At 47.4% G+C, this 20405-nt stretch overlaps 1 protein-coding gene across 1 annotated transcript in view; it reads right to left on the bottom strand.

Moving 5' to 3' along the window:
* PHGDH (phosphoglycerate dehydrogenase) overlaps nt 1–20405 on the bottom strand; it is a 40376-nt gene that overhangs the window by 1835 nt on the left and 18136 nt on the right. Inside the window, exons 6-10 of the mRNA XM_053592266.1 lie at nt 8529–8661; nt 8087–8235; nt 6348–6500; nt 1862–1994; nt 594–724 (exon numbers count right to left, since the gene is read on the bottom strand). Of these exons, the coding sequence (XP_053448241.1) occupies nt 594–724; nt 1862–1994; nt 6348–6500; nt 8087–8235; nt 8529–8661 (699 nt within the window). The remainder of the gene's footprint in view (nt 1–593; nt 725–1861; nt 1995–6347; nt 6501–8086; nt 8236–8528; nt 8662–20405) is intronic.

The following is a 20405-nucleotide window of genomic DNA, read 5'->3' as shown; positions in this document are numbered from 1 at the left end:
GCGAGACCTGCCAAGCACAAGTAAAGGCAGGAGGGAGGCCGGGCAGAGGATGCAGCTGCTGGCTGGCGTCCACCGAGCCCTCTGGCTCCTACACACAGCTCCCTGCACCCAGTCAGAGGCCTGCCTGAGCTTGCTCCCTCCAGCTCCCACTGGCTGAGAACAGACTTGGAACTTAACAGGGATCCAGAGGGGAAGGTGCCAAAAGGGAGCTGTGAGAGGCAGCAGAGGAGTGTGGCCCGCTCCCAGGGTCTGCATGCTAACCAAGAAACCAGATGCTACGGCCTGAGGAGCATTGAACGCAGACCCAGGTTGTGCCAGTCGCAGCCTAGCTGGTCAATTTCCTCAGCTGAGGAGCAGGGGCCACTACCTGGGTTGCCTGTATTCCCAGAGCACTCACACCCAAAGCACTTTCATGAGTTCTAGTTCACTCTGCAGTACTCAGAGACAAGCAGTGTCTCCATTTTGCAGAGGGAGAGACTGAAGCTGCTTCTCCCCTGTGGCAGGGCCCAGGACTCCACTCAATGAACAGGGTGTTGGAGGGTTCTGGACACAGGGGAGAAGACCAGTGCCTACAGGCAGGGGCGGGGACACACCTTGAGGCCAGCCTCTTTCACCAGCAGATTGGCGTTCACCAAGTTCACATCCACCTGTGTGGAAGACCCTTTCAGGAGGCCAACAATGACGGCAGGGCTTAGGCAGCTCCCAGCGTTGCCCAGGGACGCTCCTGGAGACAAACAGAAGCTACATTGTTTGCTGAGCACCACAGGAAGGGACAGGGGCCACTGGCACCCAGCTCTGGGCTATGGGCTCCTTTCTGCTGGGGGTACCCCCACTGCAGCCTGGCCCTGGCAGTCCTACTTAATCTCAGGGGGCTCAGAGCGAGACAAAATCATTGCCCAAGCTGGGAAACCCTATTACTTTAGCCACCCTGAGAAGCTTCTCTCCTAACCTCAACCCATCTCCACTCCCTGCTCCGCCCTGCCCTCGCTTTAGCTACCCTGGTCACCCTGTCATTCTCCCAGGGACACTGGGAAATTCCCTACTCCCACCCCTACCTAGAGCTCAAACCCTTGCCAGCCCCAGGAAACGATAGCAGAAAGGAGCATCCACTGCCCAGTTCCTGGCCTTGTTTCCTCCGTGGGGGCCACGGACCCTGCCCTCCCCAGCACTGCTGATGCTGGTGCCCTCACCCGCAGTCTCTGCCCAGTGTGAGATGCCCCATGGTCAGTGGGGAGAGGGATAAGCCCTGCCAGGGAGGGTTAAGGGAACCGGAGACCTTCTTGGTCACTTGACCACATCTGCATAGTGCTGGCTCCATGACAGAGGCAGCCAGAGCCTGCTCGGCAGCCCAGAGGGGTGGACCACGGGCATTGCCGTCATCCCCACTCCTCATCCAAGCACACCCCGAGGACGGCCAGACTGCCCGAGAACCCATCTTTGTGTGTGTCACAGAGCACAGGCTGTCCCCACCACCTCAGCTGGCTCATGCACCCCCTAACGCTCACTTGACAAGTGAGGAACCCAAGGTTCCGAGAAGGGAAAGTCACACGGCAGGTTAGTACACATCCTGTTTAACTGGGGACTCCCTCCACCAAACCTACCACCCCTTGCATAAAACTCTTCTCTCTTGTAGAGTCTCTACTGCACCCCAAACATGCACATCTTTAAAATACTCTGCATAAACACACAATTGATGAAAATAAAATACACCCCCCTGGTGACTTTTTATGTCTCTCCCACTTTACCCATCCTCAGTAGCGGGGTACGTTCAGAACAGGGTCCAAGTCATGTCCGAGATACACTGGCAGGGGCAGAACCCTCACCCTTCTCTCCCCCTCCCTCTGTCGTGTCCTCAGCTCACCCTGTGTCACCACCTGGATGGTCCCTCTGGGAGATCCGGCCCAGGCTCGCATCAGTGTCCCCAGAGCTTCTGCTAGACTGATCCAGGGCTTGGTGTGTGGAGAGAAGGCACTGGTGAGGGCCTGGGCATTTACCTGCAGACAGAGAGGAGCAGGGCTGAGGTCAGAAAAGGGAGTCAGTGCAGCTCCCACGGAAAGGGTGTGCAGCAAGACTCAGCTTCACGCGGAGCAAAGGCACAGGGCCCCCCCACCCCCGTTTTGAGTGCCTCATGGGTGACCATGGCCATTGGTCCTCAACAGGAAGACGACAACTTTTTCCTATAGATGAGAGCAGTGGAGCCAGAAATGGACACACAGAGCTAGAACCCCTCAAACTGCCCCCTTCAGTGAACCATGTCAGCCCCAGCCCCCTGCAAAAGGCTTATTTTTGCTGTGCTGGGGGAGGCTTTGACAGCACAATAAATGTGGGTCTTTGACATAAAAACTATGAGGCGTCATAGACAACAAGCACGTAGAATGATGGGTTGGCTCTCTGGGATGGTAGTCCTAATTTGTCTTCATTTACAGATTTTTTTAAGTGAGTGTTCACTTTGTCACTAAACTCTATGAACAATTGTCACAAGGCCAGGCCCATGGTGGCTCACACCTATTATCCTAGCACTCTGGGAGGTTGAGGCAGGTGGATCGCTTGAGCTTAGGAGTTCAAGAAAAGCCTGATCAAGAGCAAGATCCCTCTCTACCAAAAATAGAAAAATTAGCTAGGCATTGTGGTGGGTGCCTGTGGTCCTAGCTACTCAGGAGGCTGAGGCAGGAGGATCACTTAAGCCCAAGAGTTTGAGGTTGTGGTGAGCTACGATGTCACAGCACTCTAGCCTGGGTGACAGAGGGAGACTCTGTCTCAAAAAAATAAACCAAAAAAAAAAACCCCAAACAAAACACAACTATCACAAAGTTTTGATGATCCTATCACACTTTAAACATCAATCCGTGTGAAGTCCACTGTGAGCCCTGCTAGGAAGCTGTTGTGGGCAGACGCCCATATATAGGGTGGCCATAAACTTCCTGTGCGATTTATTTAAATTGCACATGAACTTTATGGCCACCCTGTATATCCTTTGCAAGTTGTAAGTCTAGGGTCCAGTTGCCTGGGTCCCCGCCAGGGGCCTGATAACAGAGCCAGCTTGTTCTATGCCAAAATTTCTGTGGTTCAAAATGGCCTTATAAAATCAGCACATTGTACCCCATAAATTCATTAATGTACACAGTTATGATTTAATAAAAAAATTAAGAGAAAAAACAAAACAAATGGCCTGACTGGCTTGGTGCTATAGCTGAGTGGTAAGGGTGCCAGCCACATGCACCGGGGCTGGTGGGTTCAAACACAGCCCAGGCCTGCCAAACGATAATGACAACTACAACAAAAAAATAGCCAGGCGTTGTGGTGGGCACCTATAGTCCCAGCTACTTGGGAGGCTGAGGCAAGAGAATCACTGAAGCCCAAAGTATGAGGTTGCTATGAGCTGTGACACCACGGCACTCTACCCAGGGCAATATCTTGAGACCCTGTCTCAAAAAAAAAAAAAAAAAATGGCCTGACTCTCAGTGAGGTATTTGGTCACTTTTGTTGAGGCAACTTGTAAAGACAACCATCTAAAAAGACTAAGGAGAAACCGGGAGCTTGACGCAAGTCAAACAGGCAGGGACAAGATATAATTAAACGAAAACAGCAATGCTTCTCTGTTTTCATATTTCATAAATATTATTTATATTATCTGTTTGATAAATATTATTTATTTCATAAATATTATCATTGGAAGAATCATGGTGTTGGAAGTGAGGGCTGAAGCAGGACTTCCCACACTGAGCCCCCTGCTGTGTGGGGGGTGGTGGGCGTGAGGACTTCCTGCTGCAGGGCCACTTCATCCTCTCCATGGGGACAGAGAGAAAGTGGTGAGCTGGGAAGTGGAATGAGAGAAAGACCAGCTGCAGAGAGGACACCTGGGACTCTCTGCTCCAGCTGGCTGGGCTGGCTGCTCTGGGCCCGCCACAGAGAGAGGAATGGCGAGCCACTTCGAGGCCCCAAAGGCAGGCTGCCCGCCCCACTTCTCTGGCCTCACTGTGGGGTCCGCAGAGCCTGGCCCTGGGGGGTACTGCTCAACCCGGTCTGCCCAGTGAGGCAAGTTCTTAGTCTTCTCTAGAAAACGTGCAGGGGAACTCCAGGGAGGATTCAGGTGCTTTGGGACTCTTAACTTGACTCTCACATCATTCCTAATATTATTCTTTATCTAAAGTTAGAAAACAGAATTGAGTCTGGCCCATGCCTGTCATCCCACGTGTCTTAGCAGGCGGAAGCAGGAAGATTGCTTGAGGCCAGGAGTTCAAGACCAACCTCAGCAACATAGTGAGACCCCATCTCTACAAAAATAAAAAAAAAAATTAGTCAGAGGTGGTGGTTGCACACTCACAGTCTCAGTTATTCAGGAGGCTGAGGTGGAAAATCACTTGAGCCCAGGATTCACAGGGCTATGATTGTGCTGCTGCATTGCAGCCTCGGTGACAGAGAGAGACCCTGTCTCTAAATATATATATATAATAGACTTGAACCAAAAATGTCTTTCTTTTTAAATGGTTACTCTAAAACTATTGGCCATGTTGAGTGGATAATTAAAGGTACCTCAGCTTAGCTTTTTTGACCAAGAGATTTTACCTCCTCAGAAAGATGGGGACATTTCTTGGTCCCACTTGATAGAACATATAGTAAGGAATCTCCTTCAGGCTGGGCACGGTGGTTCATGCCTGTATTCCTAGTATTCTGGGAGGCTGAGGTGGGTGGGATGCTTGAGCTTGGGAGTTCCAGACAAGCCTGAGAAAGAGTGAGACCCCATTTCTACTAAAAATAGAAAAGCTAGCAGGGTGTGGTGGCAGGTACCTGTAGTCCAGCTACTTGGGAAGGTGATGCAAGAGGATTGCCTGAGCCCAAGAGTCTGAGGTTGCTGTGAGCTATGATGCCATGGCACTCAACCCCAGAGTGACAGAGTGGGACTCTGTCTCAAAAAAACAAAAGAAAGGAGTCTCCTTCAGGACCAGCCCTGGATGCCACCTCTGCCTGCTGGCAATGGGAACGCATGGTGAGGCCGCAACAGGGAGAGCAGGAAGCGGCCTCTGAAGAGGCTGATGGTGCCAGGGGAGCTCCTGGGCCCAAACCCCGGCCTACGACAGAGTTAGAGAGGGCAGAGTGGCCTGGAGAGCCAGGCTATCCATCCAAAGGTAGGAGGGCAGAACAACCATCCTGCTCTCTTCAGCCACAGCTCTGTTCTCGACAGTGAAAATCTCCAGGCTGAGGGTCAGCCAGGGGCCCATGTGCTATTCTTTCAGAGTACCACGTAAATGCTCTGGGTCCAGCCATGTAAGCTTCAGAGAAGCTTGAGTCACGTGTCTTGTCCTCAGAGACAAAAGTAGAAAGAGAGAAACTCGTGGAACATTAACAACAACAGAGAATGTGGTTGATTAACCCAAGAATTGAGACGGAGCTGGAAAGGCCAAGAGAGTATACTTGAAGCAGGCCCTGAGAACATCCTCAGTCACCTCTGCGTCCCTGCCAGGATGTGTCTGGTGCCTACTGGAGCTTACAGGATGTCCAAAGGAGGAAAGAAAGAGGCAGGACTTGACACAGACGTCAGGCTAAGCTCAGAGGAGATGCACACGCCAGGAAAGGCCCAAGGGGAGAGAACACATCAAGGACAAGATATGGGGACGTTGTACCCTGTCTGGGAAGGGTAGGGGGCCAGCTAGCTGGGAGGGTTCGTGCTGCACTTGCAGGGTCTGAGATTCGCAGCGGAAAGATTCGTGCTCTGGGGAGTTTTCAGGGTGCAAACTCCCCACGGAGGCTATGTCCGCAGGCCCGGCCCCCACCATGCCCCCATGAATGCACCCAGCAGTCGTCCAGGCAACACTCCCTAATCTCTTTTCCCCCCTTGTTCCATGGGGAACAAAGGAGCCTTTCTCTAGAGCAGGTGTCCTCAGACTTTTTAAATAGGAGGCCAATTCACTGTCCCTCAGACTGCTGGAGGGCCGGACTATAGTTTAAAAAAAAAAAAAAACTATGAACAAATTCCTATGCACACTGCACATATCTTATTTTGAAGTAAAAAAACAAAACGGGAACAAATACAATCACACCGCCTCATGTGGCCCGTGGGCTGTAGTTTGAGGACCCCTGCTCTAGAGGCTGGGCCCTGGGAAGAAATCTCTGCAGTGAGACTATAGGATAACAGAACTCAGCTGGGCTGCGCTGCCAAGGCCGCAGCTATTAAGGCTAGAGACAGGCGGCCCCTGCCCACCTCCTCCCAGATGTGCCCACTGAAGCAGAGTCCCATATCTTCAGCTCTCAGGACCGAATCCTTTCACCCACCACGGTCCCCATCCCCCACAGCTCTCCCTCCCGTGCCTCCAACCTCAGGCCCCATGGCCCTAGGGGGTGATACTTACAACCCCCGCTAGAGATCTCCCTTTCACCATGTCCACAAACTGGATGGCAATTTCCTCCCCACAGCGGCTCTGGGCCTCCTTGGTGCTGGCCCCCAAGTGGGGACAGCTGATGACGTTCTCATGGTCCACCAAGGCTCGGTCTTGTGGTGGCTCCTGCCCAGGAAGATACAGCTCTAGGTCAGTGGCTATGAGCTGACCAGACCCCCTTGAGGCATCCCAGGACATAAGTGAAGCTGGAGGGAAGATAGGCAGGGGTGTTGCCACCTTCTGCTTCTGTTTTGTCAGTGGTCCCTGGCTTGGTAACCAGCCTCCTGTGAACCTTCCATCACAGCAGAGTGAACAGGGCAGCAACTGTGGACCAGCCTCAAATCTCACCTCCTCCACTCACCACCTAGCTGCCTTGGGGCAAACTTCACTCACTCTCAGCCTCAGTTTCTTTATCTATGAAATGGGTCAGTGTTATCTCCCTTGTAACATTACTGTGCGGATTATGCACCTTTAACATAGGAGGTTGTTGCCACTGGCTGTTCCCAAAATCCACCCGGGCATTCCGGCTACGGGCTGCAGTGTGTCATGATGAGCTCTGAGCATGCGTCCTGCCCCTGGCGGGCACCCGACACAGGCATGGGACAGGCTGCCCATCTCCATCCCACCTCCAGTGTCCCTTTAAGCCCTCGGCTCACTGATCAGAAGACTGCCCTAGGGCAGCGGTTCTCAACCTGCCCAGAGCCACTGTGGGTCTCAACCCATAGCACCTGTATTAAAGGGCCGCGGCATGAGGAAGGTTGAGAGCCACTGCCCTGGGGAATGCCAGCTGGGCGTCTTCTCTTCTGTCCAGCCCCCCAGGGCTCGGTTGGTCCCACTGAATTTTGACCATGTAACCTTGTGAGTTCCGGCCACATAATGGCAAGTGGCACAGGATGTGGAGGAGAGGAGAAAGGGCTGTGTCAGGGAGAGTGGTGACACGCAGAAGGCCAAGGCTTGCCCTGCTTTTGAGGAGCTTATGATCTAGCTGAGAAAATGACCCGGAGTACAAACCAAAATGTACCACGTGCCCCAAGCTGGAAACAGACCATTCATGCCTCAAGGGCTCAAAGAGGGCCAGTTACTTGCCTAGGCCATGCAGGAGTAATCTGCAAACCACCACTGCCTAATCCAAAGTCCAGGCTCTTTCCGCCGTATCACAGGAGGCCTGATGCGGGGGGCAGGACTCTGAGGAGAGTGGCCGCTGTACTGCAGTGGAAGCGCACTCTTCCCCACTGGGTCTGGTGTGAGCTGGGCCTCTCCCACCCTCTGCCAGTTCTCCCAGGCTTCTGTCCCTCCCCAGAAAGAGAAGGAGGGAAGGGGAAGCCAGTGGACACTGGGAGGAACATTCCCTTGGCCTTGGGATTGCACTTCTGTCAGGGAACTCTCTCCCCACCCCAAATCCTCAACCTCAAAACTCATCTGCAGCTCTGTCTTTATCAATATGGCAGCAGTCTGAATGGCCTGTGACCAGGAATTAGGTCCCATTTAAAACCCAAGCTTTGCAGAAGGCAACACACAGATGGAGGGCCCCTCTGAATCAAGCTCTTCAAGGGCTCCTCAAACCACACGAGTGATTTCATGGCAACACAACTGTCGCCTGCTCAGTGTGGCGACACTAGTGGCAGTAGGTTAAAGGCCTTCTGTAAACTCCGGGCTCAGCCCCTCTCCTCATCTCTCCTCTAGTCCCAACACCAAGCCCGAATGACACTCACTTCGGTGAACACGTCCAGCGCGGCTCCAGCACACTGACCAGACTGCAGAGCCCGGAGCAGGGCGTCTTCATCCACGATCCCGCCACGGGCACAGTTCACCACGCGCACCCCCTTCTTGCACTGAGCAAAGGTGCTGTCGTTCAACAAGCCTGGAAAAAAGGGAAGACTCTGCTTGACCCATGGCTCACAGCACCAAAGGGTCCATTCAGTCAGGGGCCCGCCCTTCCTGCAGCAGCCTCTCTGTGCCCCCGCTTCCTTCTGGGATGCTCTGGGTCTGGTGAGATTCAGTTTCAAACACCCTAAGAGCTCTAGCGGGGGCATCTATCAAAGCACTGTGCCCTGCCCACAGCTGGTGACCAGTGTCTGCAGAAGGCCCAGACTGAGGGCCCCAGTCACTCGTCGTGGCTTTTATGACTGACACTAATGCAGGGGACACACCTACCTGTTGTGGAAGGCAGGAGAGGTGTGTGCACAGTGATGAAATCACAGAGAGGCCAGATGTCCTCCAGGGGCAGCTGCTGAACACCAAAGGAGGCCGAGACCTCTGGAGAAATGATGGGGTCATACCCTACAGTCTGGTCAGAAGCAAGAGAGACAGAGACAGAGAGAGGATGTGCCATTATTAATCACTAATACTGGGTGTTAGTTTATGTATCCGTAACAAAAAACCATCAAGCATAATTTAATTCTCCACTTTAATTCCTCACAACAAAACGATAAGTCTGGTACTACTCTCTGTCTGCTTTAGAGCCACAGGAAGCTGGATTCCCTCAACTGGGAGGGGGCAGAGCCAGAGCTCCAGGGGAGGTCTCCCCCACATTCTAACCACACACACACACAACCAGCTCATGTGTGGCTAGACAGGGGAGCACTGACATGTCACAGTGCACAGCCCAGAGAAAGAAGAGATGGTGGATGCAGCCAGGGGGGACCCCATAGGTCCAGGAAATGGGCTGGTGCACCGCGTGTTTCCACAGGGAAAGCACAAGTGAGGCGAGAGGAGAGGAGTAGGGCAGAGGAGGGATGCGACAGCCAGGTGACCTGGGCCTGCGTCTCATCGCAGTGACCTGCAGCTGCGTCCAAAGGCACAAGTCAGCCCCCTCTGGACCTGGACAGATGGCTGCGTTCATTCATCCCTACTCTAACCTTTCATAATGCAATATTATTTGAAGAGGAATTACCCTAAACCCTGAGAGGGCGATGTTCAGAGCTGGCTTAGGATTAAACAAAAACAAACAGAAAGAACTTAACAGCACACAAGCCTTTAAGAGTGCTTCTCTCTGAGTGGCGGAATTATTTTTCTCCTTTGCGTTTTCCCATGTTTTTTTTTTATATTCTCTACTATACAGTTCATGAATTATTTCTGAATTAGGGAAACATAAAAGCTACTTTAAAACATAATGGAGAGCAGGACTCTGTTTCAAAGTCAGTACTTCTAGGGAAGAAACTGAAAATGGTTACAATGCAAAGCTTCTGGATCATGTTTTTCATCTTTATCCTGGTGGAATAAGGAAAGCCAAGGGGTCCTTCTCCTCAAGGTTGGGGTTTTGGAGGAAAGATGCCCCCACCTGCCACAGCCTGTAAGGACCCCCGGCTCACAGCACCAAAGGGTCCATTCAGACACGGCCCCTCCTGGGACACACCCAGCTTGTGCATCGTGGGAGGAAGCAAGTGTCCAGAGAGGAGGCCGGAGCTCTGCCCTTGTTTTCACCAGTCTTCTTTGTTCGCTGGCTCTGAGGCCAGTGGGAACAATGGGCTGTTCATCTCTGATCCCGACGTATTTCTTCTCACGTGGCACAGGGAGGAAGGGCACAGCAACAGAGACCAGAGCCTGACTGGGTGAGTTCTCAGAGCACGGTCGCTGGGCAGGAGGAAGGGCTGACAGGCTGTGTCCGGTCCAGTGCCGCTCGGGCAGGTGCCCAGGGCTGGGGGTAGTTCCTGGGGAGCAGGTGAGCACCTCCCTGGGCATCGGTGAGGCACCAACCCGCCTCCTTTCTTTCACAGACAATGTAATGTGTCTGTAGACAACTGCTGGGAAAGAATGCAACACAGAAAGCCCCTGTCCTTACTCTTCATTAGCATGAGTCAGGGCAGAAGGAGCTGAATTCAGCTAGGGGCTGGGGTTCTTACAGCCAGGAGACCACGCCGGGTTGGTGGAAAGTGTGACATCAGGCCCAGAATACATGTATGTCCTGGCAGAGTACTGATGTGTCCTAGAAAGACTCTAGATGCCCTGATCTACATAAGTTGGAGCACCTCTGGGCTTACACCATTCAAAGATCACTGCTAGGGAGGCGAAGTGGGTAGGGATTCCCCCATCCAGGTCCCAGGACAGACTCCCAGTGCTGAAGCAACAGAGACCTAGCTTTCTCAGCAGTAGTCCGGAGTGCCTCCTGGCTGGTGCTGTAGGAGGCAGCCCTGGGAGGCTGACACACCAGCTCCAGGGCCCTGCTGGCTCAGCAGAGCACATGAGTGAGCAAGGAGGCCGTCATGTTACGGGGACACCAGTAAAGAACCCCACGGTCAAGCCTGTGTCCCAGCCCACTGCCAAGTTTTCTGGCTTAGCATCAGAACTCTCCCTTTTTCTGCAGTGAAATCTTAAACAGAAACCCAGTGTAAAAATAGATCAATCCAAACAGCATGGTACTGGCACAAAGACAGAGAGGTAGATGTATGGAAAAGAATAGAGAACCAAGAGATGAACCCAGCTCTTACCGTTATTTGATCTTTGACAAGCCAATTAAAAATATTCAGTGGGGAAAAGATTCCCTATTTAACAAATGGTGCTGGGTGAACTGGCTGGTGACCTGAAAAGACTGAAACTGGACCCACACCTTTCACCATTAACTAAGGTACACTCTCACTGGATTAAAGATTTAAACTTAAGACATGAAACTATAAAAATACTAGAAGAAAGTGCAGGGAAAACTCTTGAAGTAATCAGCCTGGGTGAATATATATATTTTTTTTTATGAGGAGGACCCCCCACCCGCCCCTGGCAATTGAAGCAGCATCAAAAATACACTACTGGGATCTGATCAAACTAAAAAGCTTCTGCACAGCCAAGAACACAGTAAGTAAAGCAAGCAGACAGCCCTCAGAATGGGAGAAGATATTTGCAGGTTATGTCTCCGACAAAGGTTTAATAACCAGAATCCACAGAGAACTCAAACGTATAAGCAAGAAAAGAACACGTGATCCCATTGCAGGCTGGGCAAGGGACTTGGAGAGAAACTTCTCTGAAGAAGACAGGCACATGGCCTACAGACATATGAAAAAATGCTCATCATCCTTAATCTTTAGAGAAATGCAAATCAAAACTACTTTGATATATCATCTAACTCCAGTAAGATTAGCCCATATCACAAAATCCCAAAACCAGAGATGTTGATGTGGATATGGAGAAAAGGGAACACTTCTACACTGCTGGTGGGAATGCAAATTAATACATTCCTTTTGGAAAGATGTTTTAGAGATCTAAAAATAGACCTACCATTCGATCCTATAATTTCTCTACTAGGTATATATATCCAGAAGACCAAAAATCACATTATAACAAAAATATTTGCACCAGAATGTTTATTGCAGCTCAATTCACAATGGCTAAGTCATGGAAAAAGCCCAAGTGCCCATCGATCCACGAATGGCTTAATAAATTGTGGTATATGTACACCATGGAATATTATGCAGGCTTAAAGAAAGATGGAGCCTTTACCTCTTTCATGTTTACATGGATGGAGCTGGAACACATTCTTCTTAGCAAAGTATCTCAAGAATGGAAGAAAAAGTATCCAATGTACTCAGCCCTACTATGGAACTAATTTATAGCTTTCATATGAAAGCTATAATCCAATTATAACCTAAGAATATGGGGAAAGGGAGAGGAGGCAATAGGGGAGAATGGGTGGAGGAAGGGTAATTTGTGGGACCACACCTTACAGTATATGTGAAACTTACTAAATGTAGAATATAAAGGTCTTAACATAATAACTAAGAAAATGCCAGGAAGGCTATGTTAACCAGTTTGATGAAAATATTTCAGATTGTACATAAAACCAGTGTATGGTGCCCCATGATTGCATTAATGTACACAGCTATGATTTTAAAAAGAAAAAAAAAAGATCGATCCAAAGCTGCAGAGGTGAAGGCCCAAAGTCCTACCACCTGCTGTCTTCCTGGGGCCCCCTTCACTCCCACCCATTTCCTAAGGCACCTCATCAGAACCCGAGGCTCTGAGAAGAGTGAAAATCTACCCTGGACTAGGGCAGTAAGAATTCCAGGTGCCAGACTGAGATAGGCGTTGCCTGTCCTGGCCAACGTCTGCCCTTGGAATAGCCAAGCACAGTGACAAGGCTCAGAGACCATTACAGGTCATGATCATCATATGGATCATGAATGAAAGCAGTGGCCCTGCCAAGTAGGGCAAAGAGCAGCAGACGGGAAGTCAGGGACTGACTCCCCACTCACTAGCTGTATTGCCTTCTGCGTATCACATACCTTTCTGGGCCTCACTTTCCTTATCTGTAAAACCTGAGATAATAATATTGACCTGAAGGTCCTTAGGAACACAGGAACTGACACAGTAGACCTCAGTAAACATTAGCTGGACCTGAAAGCATCGGTGACAACTGGTGCTTTGGGTTCAATGTCCATCCTTTTGAACTAAAGTCAAATTCATCTCAACCCTGGCTGCAAAAAACACTGTTAAGAGATGCTGGTCTGCTCCCTCATGGAAAATCTTGATAAGAAAGCACAAAGGGCTGGCTCCCTGAGAAGTCTCATGGAGTGGAGTGAGCAGCCCTCGAGATTGCCCAGGACTTCTCTCAAATTAAGAGAAAGGAATACAAAGGGTTCTTACAAGGACTATATGAATCCAATGAATACAAAATGCTTGAAAGGAGGAGACAAGATGGCTAACTGAAGCCAGCTTTCCACAGAGGCTCCCATCCAGTAGGAGAGTTAAAGGACAAAAATTCAGCAAGTAACCTGGTGGATTTGAGCTGCACTAAGAGAGAAGGTTGAAGAACGCACGTCAACCCTGCTGAGGCGAGCTGCAACCACAAGGATACAAACAAAAGGTACAAAATCCATCACCAAGCGGATGGGAGTCCCCTCCCCCATGAGAATGGCTCAGAGCGCCCCACAAACAATCGGGCAGAATTCAAAGGTCCTCCCACTACACTCCACAGGACAGACCCTCTAAAAACTGGACCTACCTCCCCTACTAGGGTGCCATGGCGTCCTCCTGCCAGGCATAAAACTGTATAAACTTTATATAGTCTCTACCTGGAATTCCGAGCTCCCAGCGCTCCCCTTTACTCACACTGAGGTCTGGAGGCCAGTCCTGGTCGGTGCAGAGGGGACCGTGCCGGAGTGGCAGTTCCCTGAGGCACAGTGCGACAGCTGTCTTTTGGTGACAATACGGCCAGGCATAAAACTGTGTAAAGCTGTGTGTGTTCTCTGCCCGCAACCCCAGGCTCCCAGTGCTCCCCGCACTCCCTTCTGCTCTCGCTCCAAGGTCTGGAGGCCTGTCCCCCAGGGGTCCAGACTCTTAGACGATTGCTCGAGGGGTGTAGACAGTGCTGGGCTGCAGCTGGTCGGTGCAGACTCTGGGGTACGGGAGCGGAGAGAGGATGGTTGGCCAGAAAGGAGCTACACGGGAGCAGCGGTTGCCTGAACCATAAAACAGCAGCCCTCTTTTGCTAGCAATACGGCTTACTACCGAATATTCTGAAGCCACACCCCCTGTCTCCCTGGGCAACCAGAGACTCTGAGTATAGTATTTGCCTGAGGCTACTCCAACTTGCAAACCAGGGAAACTCCCAGGGCGGGGCTGACCCAGAGGTCCGCTTTACTAAACCTAAGACACACCTGGCCCTCAGGGGATCGTCAGCCTATAGACAATACAAGAGCAAAGACAAGCTGATTTGGAACTCAATTCAGCTTCTCTTCCGCAGGGGAACCGCAGAGTTGTTCTGTTCTGTTCTGTCAGTAACATTAATCAGCGGCGAGACTGGACCTGAGTGAAAACCCCCCAACCTTCATCAAGCGCCCGAGGTTGTCAGGCCTCACCTTCTCCTGCTAGAGAGAGGCAGAGCGCAGCGGCCTGGCAGACTTCCTTGTGATTCAGGCAGGTGCAAACTCCTAGAGTACCTATTCACTACAGGCAACTGAGTCAGCCAACTGCAGGGCTGTCAGTTGCTGGATGTGAAGTGGTGCAAGGTGGGGAAGGAGGAAGCAACCTTCCCAGACTGATTTATTGGCTAGGTGGCTTCTCCTGACCGCAGCACTGGAGCAAGCCACACCAGAGTAGTCACCAGACCCCTGTGATCCAGTTCCCAGAGACCTCTTAAACCCTCTCACCCAAGACAGGTGCAGACTGAGACAATTGATTTGGACTTTTTGAACTGAACCAATCGCCTGAGGACAAATCAGGTGGTGCCCTGGGTGCACGGTGGTAGGAAGGTTTGATTTTTCTTTTCCAATTGTTTGCCCGTGGGGGGTGGGGTGACTTAATTGCTGATATTTCTCCACAGCTGAGACTTCAATCCAGAGTATCTGTTTCACTAGGGTGGAACGGAAACCAGCTGAAAACAAGACAGAACCACTTAGCCCCACCACACCAGACAGGGCCCCAGTTTCTCAGGCCACAAAACTGTACAGGCCCTCGACAAAGCCCCACGGGAAAAAATCAGAGGGAGTAAAACAACCATGGGATGGAATCAGCGGAAAAACTCTGGTAACATGAATAACCAGAATAGATCAACCCCCCCAAGGAAAGATATGGCAGATGTAATTGAAGATCCCATTCATAAACAACTGGCTGAGATGTCAGAAATCGAATTCAGAATTTGGATTGCAGACAAGATTAACAAAGTGGAATTAGGGATTCGAGGAGAAATTCCAAAGTTTTCTCAAGAATTTAATGAATTTAAAGACAAAACAACCAAAGACTTAGACACACTGAAGCAAGAATTTGCAGCCCTCAAAGATATGAAAAATACAGTAGAATCCCTGGGCAACAGAATGGAGCAAGCAGAAGAAAGGATTTCTGACATTGAAGATAAAGCCTTTGAATGCTCCCAAACTCTCAAAGAGGAAGAGAAATGGAGAGCAAAAACAAATCATTCTCTCAGAGAGCTCTGGGATAATTCAAAGAAGGCAAATATCCGAATCATAGGAGTTCCAGAAACAGATGAAGTGGCCTTGCTGGGCACAGAGGCCCTTCTGCATGGAATTATGAAAGAGAATTTTCCAGACATGCCTAGAGATTCTGAAATTCAGATAGTGGACAGCTTCAGAACCCCAGCATGACTCAACCCCAATAAGACATCCCCAAGGCATATAATTAACTTCACTAAAGTTAATATGAAGGAGAAAATCCTCAAAGCTGCCAGGAGCAAGAAAACCATTACCTTCAAAGGGAAGAATATTAGAATGACTGCAGATCTCTCTGCTGAAACTTTTCAAGCCAGAAGAGGGTGGTCACCGACCTTTAATCTTCTAAAGCAAAATAACTTTCAACACCAGATCTTGTATCCAGCTAAACTGAGTTTCATTTATGATGGAGAAATTAAATACTTTAATGACATTCATATGTTGAAGAAATTTGCCATAAGCAAACCAGCTCTTCAGGATATTCTCAGACCTATCCTCCATAATGACCAACCCAATCCTATACCACAAAAGTAAACTCACTCAGAAACTTTGGATCAAACTCCAATTTCCACACTGGCAAAAGGATTAAAAATGCCCACTGGACTTTTGAAAAACTCAATACCCAAAACTTCACCAGACTTATCAATATTCTCCATTAATGTGAACGGCTTAAAATGTCCCCTAAAGAGGCATAGGTTAGCTGACTGGATACGAAAACTCAGGCCAGATATCTGTTGCATACAAGAGTCACATCTTAACTTAAAAGACAAATAAAGACTCAGGGTGAAAGGATGGTCATCCATATTTCAGGCAAATGGTAATCAGAAAAAAGCAGGTTTTGCAATTTTATTTGCAGATACAATAGGCTTTAAACCAACAAAAGTAAGGAAGGATAAGAATGGTCACTTCATATTTGTTAAGGGTAATACTCAATATGATGAGATCTCAATTATTAATATCTGTGCACCCAACCAGAATGTACCTCAATTTATAACAGAAACTCTAACAGACATGAGCAACTTGATTTCCTCCAGCTCCATAATAGTTGGAGAGTTCAACTCTCCTTTGGCAGTGTTGGATTGATCCTCCAACAAGAAGCTGAGCAAAGAAATCTTAGATTTAAACCTAACCATCTAACATTTGGATTTATCAGACATCTACAGAACATTTCATCCCAACAAAACTGAATACATATACTTCTCATCAGCCCATGGGACTTACTCCAAAATCGATCACATCTTAGGTCACAAGTCTAACCTCAGTAAATTTAAAGGAATAGAAATTATTCCATGCATCTTCCTGGATCACCATGGAATAAAACTTGAGCTGAGTAACAACAGGAATCTGCATACTCATACAAAAACATGGAAGTTAAATAACCTTATGCTAAATGATAGCTGGGTCAGAGATGAGATTAAGAAAGGAATCGCCAACTTTTTGGAACAAAACAACAATGAAGACATGAACTATCAGAACCTCTGGGACACCGCAAAGGCAGTTCTAAGACAGAAATTTATAGCACTGCAAGCCTTCCTCAAGAGAACGGAAAGAGAGGAAGTTAACAACTTAATAGACATCTCAAGCAACTGGAAAAGGAAGAACATTCCAACCCCAAACCCAGTAGAAGAAAATAAATAACCAAAATTAGAGCAGAATTAAATGAAATTGAAAACAAAACAATAATACAACGGATCAATAAATCAAAAAGCTGGTTTTTCTCCCAGGGATACAAGGCTGGTTTAACATACACAAGTCCATAAACGTTATCCACCATATTAATAGAGGCAAAAATAAAGATCACATGATCCTCTCAATAGATGCAGAAAAAGCACTTGATAAAATCCAGCATCTCTTTCTAATTAGAACACTGAAGAGTATAGGCATAGGTGGCACATTTCTAAAACTGATTGAAGCTATCTATGACAAACCAACAGACAATATTTTACTGAATGGAGTAAAACTGAAAGCTTTTCCTCTTAGAACTGGAACCAGACAAGGTTGTCCTCTGTCACCTTTACTATTCAACGTAGTGCTGGAAGTTCTAGCCAATACAATTAGGCAAGACAAGGAAATAAAGGGAATCCACATGGGAGCAGAAGAAGTCAAACTCTCCGTCTTTGCTGACGACATGATCTTATACTCAGAGAACCCCAAAGACTCAACCACAGGGCTCCTAGAAGTCATCAAAAAATACAGTAATGTTTCAGGATATAAAATCAATGTCCACAAGTCAGTAGCCTTTGTATACACCAATAACAGTCAAGATGAGAAGCTAATTAAGGACACAACTCCCTTCACCATAGTTTCAAAGAAAATGAAATACCTAGGAATACACCTAACGAAGGAGGTGAAGGACCTCTATAAAGAAAACTATGAAATCCTCAGAAAGGAAATAGCAGAGGATATTAACAAATGGAAGAACATACCATGCTCCTGGATGGGAAGAATCAACATTGTTAAAATGTCTATACTTCCCAAAGCAATCTACCTATTCAATGCAATTCCTATCAAAATACCAACATCGTACTTTCAAGACTTGGAAAAGATGATTCTGCGTTTTGTATGGAACTGGAAAAAACCCCGTAAAGCTAAGGCAGTTCTTTGTAACAAAAATAAAGCTGGGGGCATCAGCATACCAGATTTTAGTCTGTACTACAAAGCCATAGTGCTCAAGACAGCATGGTACTGCCACAAAAACAGAGACATAGACACTTGGAATCGAATTGAAAACCAAGAAATGAAACTAACATCTTACAACCACCTAATGTTCGATAAACCAAACAAGAACATACCTAGGGGGAAAGACTCCCTATTCAATAAATGGTGTTGGGAGAACTGGATGTCTACATGTAAAAGACTGAAACTGGACCCACACCTTTCCCCACTCACAAAAAATTGATTCAAGATGGATAAAGGACTTAAATTTCAGGCATGAAACAATAAAAATCCTCAAAGAAAGCATAGGAAAAACACTGGAAGATATTGGCCTGGGGAAAGATTTCATGAAGAAGACTGCCATGGCAATTGCAACAACAACAAAAATAAACAAATGGGACTTCATTAAACTGAAAAGCTTCTGTACAGCTAAGGAGACAATAACCAAAGCAAAGAGACAACCTACACAATGGGAAAGGATATTTGCATATTTTCAATCAGACAAAAGCTTGATAACTAGGATCTATAGAGAACTCAAATTAATCCACATGAAAAAAGCCAACAATCCCATAGATCAATGGGCAAGAGACATGAATAGAACTTTCTCTAAAGATGACAGACGAATGGCTAACAAACACATGAAAAAATGTTCATCATCTCTATATATTAGAGAAATGCAAATCAAAACAACCCTGAGATATCATCTAACCCCAGTGAGAATGGCCCACATCACAAAATCTCAAAACTGCAGATGCTGGCATGGATGTGGAGAGAAGGGAACACTTTTACACTGCTGGTGGGACTGCAAACTAGTACAACCTTTCTGGAAGGAAGTATGGAGAAACCTCAAAGCACTCAAGCTAGACCTCCCATTTGATCCTGCAATCCCATTACTGGGCATCTACCCAGAAGGAAAAAAATCCTTTTATCATAAGGACACTTGTACTAGACTGTTTATTGCAGCTCAATTTATAATGGCCAAAATGTGGAAACAGCCTAAATGCCCACCAACCCAGGAATGGATTAACAAGCTGTGGTATATGTATACCATGGAATACTATTCAGCCATTAAAAAAAATGGAGACTTTACATCCTTTGTATTAACCTGGATGGATGTGTAAGACATTATTCTTAGTAAAGCATCACAAGAATGGAGAAGGACGAATCCTATGTACTCAATTTTGATATGAGGACAATTAATGACAATTAAGGTTACAGGGGGGGAAGCAGAAAGAGGGACGGAGGGAGGGGGGTGGGGCCTTGGTGTGTGTCACACTTTATGGGGGCAAGACATGATTGCAAGAGGGACTTTACCTAACAATTGCAATCAGTGTAACCTGGCTTATTGTACCCTCACTGAATCCCCAACAATAAAAAAAAAAAAAAATCCTTAAAAAAAAAAAGCTGGTTTTTCGAAAAGGTCAATAAAATAGATAAACCTTTGGCCAACCTAATCAGGAAAAAAAGAGTAAAATCCCTAATCTCATCAATCAGAAACAACAAAGACAAAATAACAACAGACTCCTCAGAAATCCAAAAAATCCTTAATGAATAGTACAAGAAACTGTATTCTCAGAAATATGAAAATCTGAAGGAAATTGACCGATACTTGGAAGCACGTCACCTTCCAAGACTTAGCCAGAATCAAGTGGAAATTTTGAACAGGCCCATATCAAGTTCGGAAATAGCATCTACCATACAAAACCTCCCTAAAAAGAAAAGCCCGGGACCAGATGGTTTCACGTCAGAATTCTACCAAACTTTTAAAGAGGAATTAGTACCTATATTGCACAACCTGTTCCAAAAGGTAGAAAAAGAAGGAAGACTACCTAACACGTTCTATGAAGCAAATATCACCCTGATCCCCAAACCAGGAAAAGACCCAGCAAGAAAAGAAAATTATAGACCAATATCACTAATGAATATAGATGCAAAAATATTAACAAAATCCTAACAGAATCCAGCAAAACATCAAACAAATTATATATCATGACCAAGTCGGTTTTGTCCCAGGGTCTCAAGGCTGGTTCAATATACATAAATCTATAAATGTAATCCAGCACATAAACAAATTAAAAAACAAAGACCATATGATTCTCTCAATTGATGCAGAAAAAGCTTTTGATAATATCCAGCATCCCTTCATGATCAGAACACTTAAGAAAATTGGTATAGAAGGGACCTTTCTTAAACTGATAGAGGCCATCTACAGCAAACCCACAGGCAATATCATATTGAATGGAGTTAAATTGGAATCATTTCCACTCAGATCAGGAACCAGACAAGGCTGCCCATTGTCTCCATTACTTTTTAACATTGTAATGGAAGTTTTAGCCACTGCAATTAGGGAAGAAAAGGCGATCAAGGGTATCCATATAGGGTCAGAAGAGATCAAACTTTCGCTCTTTGCAGATGATATGATGGTATATCTGGAAAACACTAGGGACTCTACTACAAAACTCTTAGAAGTGATCAAGGAATACAGCAGCATCTCAGGTTACAAAAT

Source organism: Nycticebus coucang, chromosome 5 (assembly GCF_027406575.1).
Source record: "Nycticebus coucang isolate mNycCou1 chromosome 5, mNycCou1.pri, whole genome shotgun sequence".
In the NCBI taxonomy this organism is placed as follows: Eukaryota; Metazoa; Chordata; class Mammalia; order Primates; family Lorisidae; genus Nycticebus; species Nycticebus coucang.
This window is presented reverse-complemented; position numbering and strand designations above follow the sequence as displayed.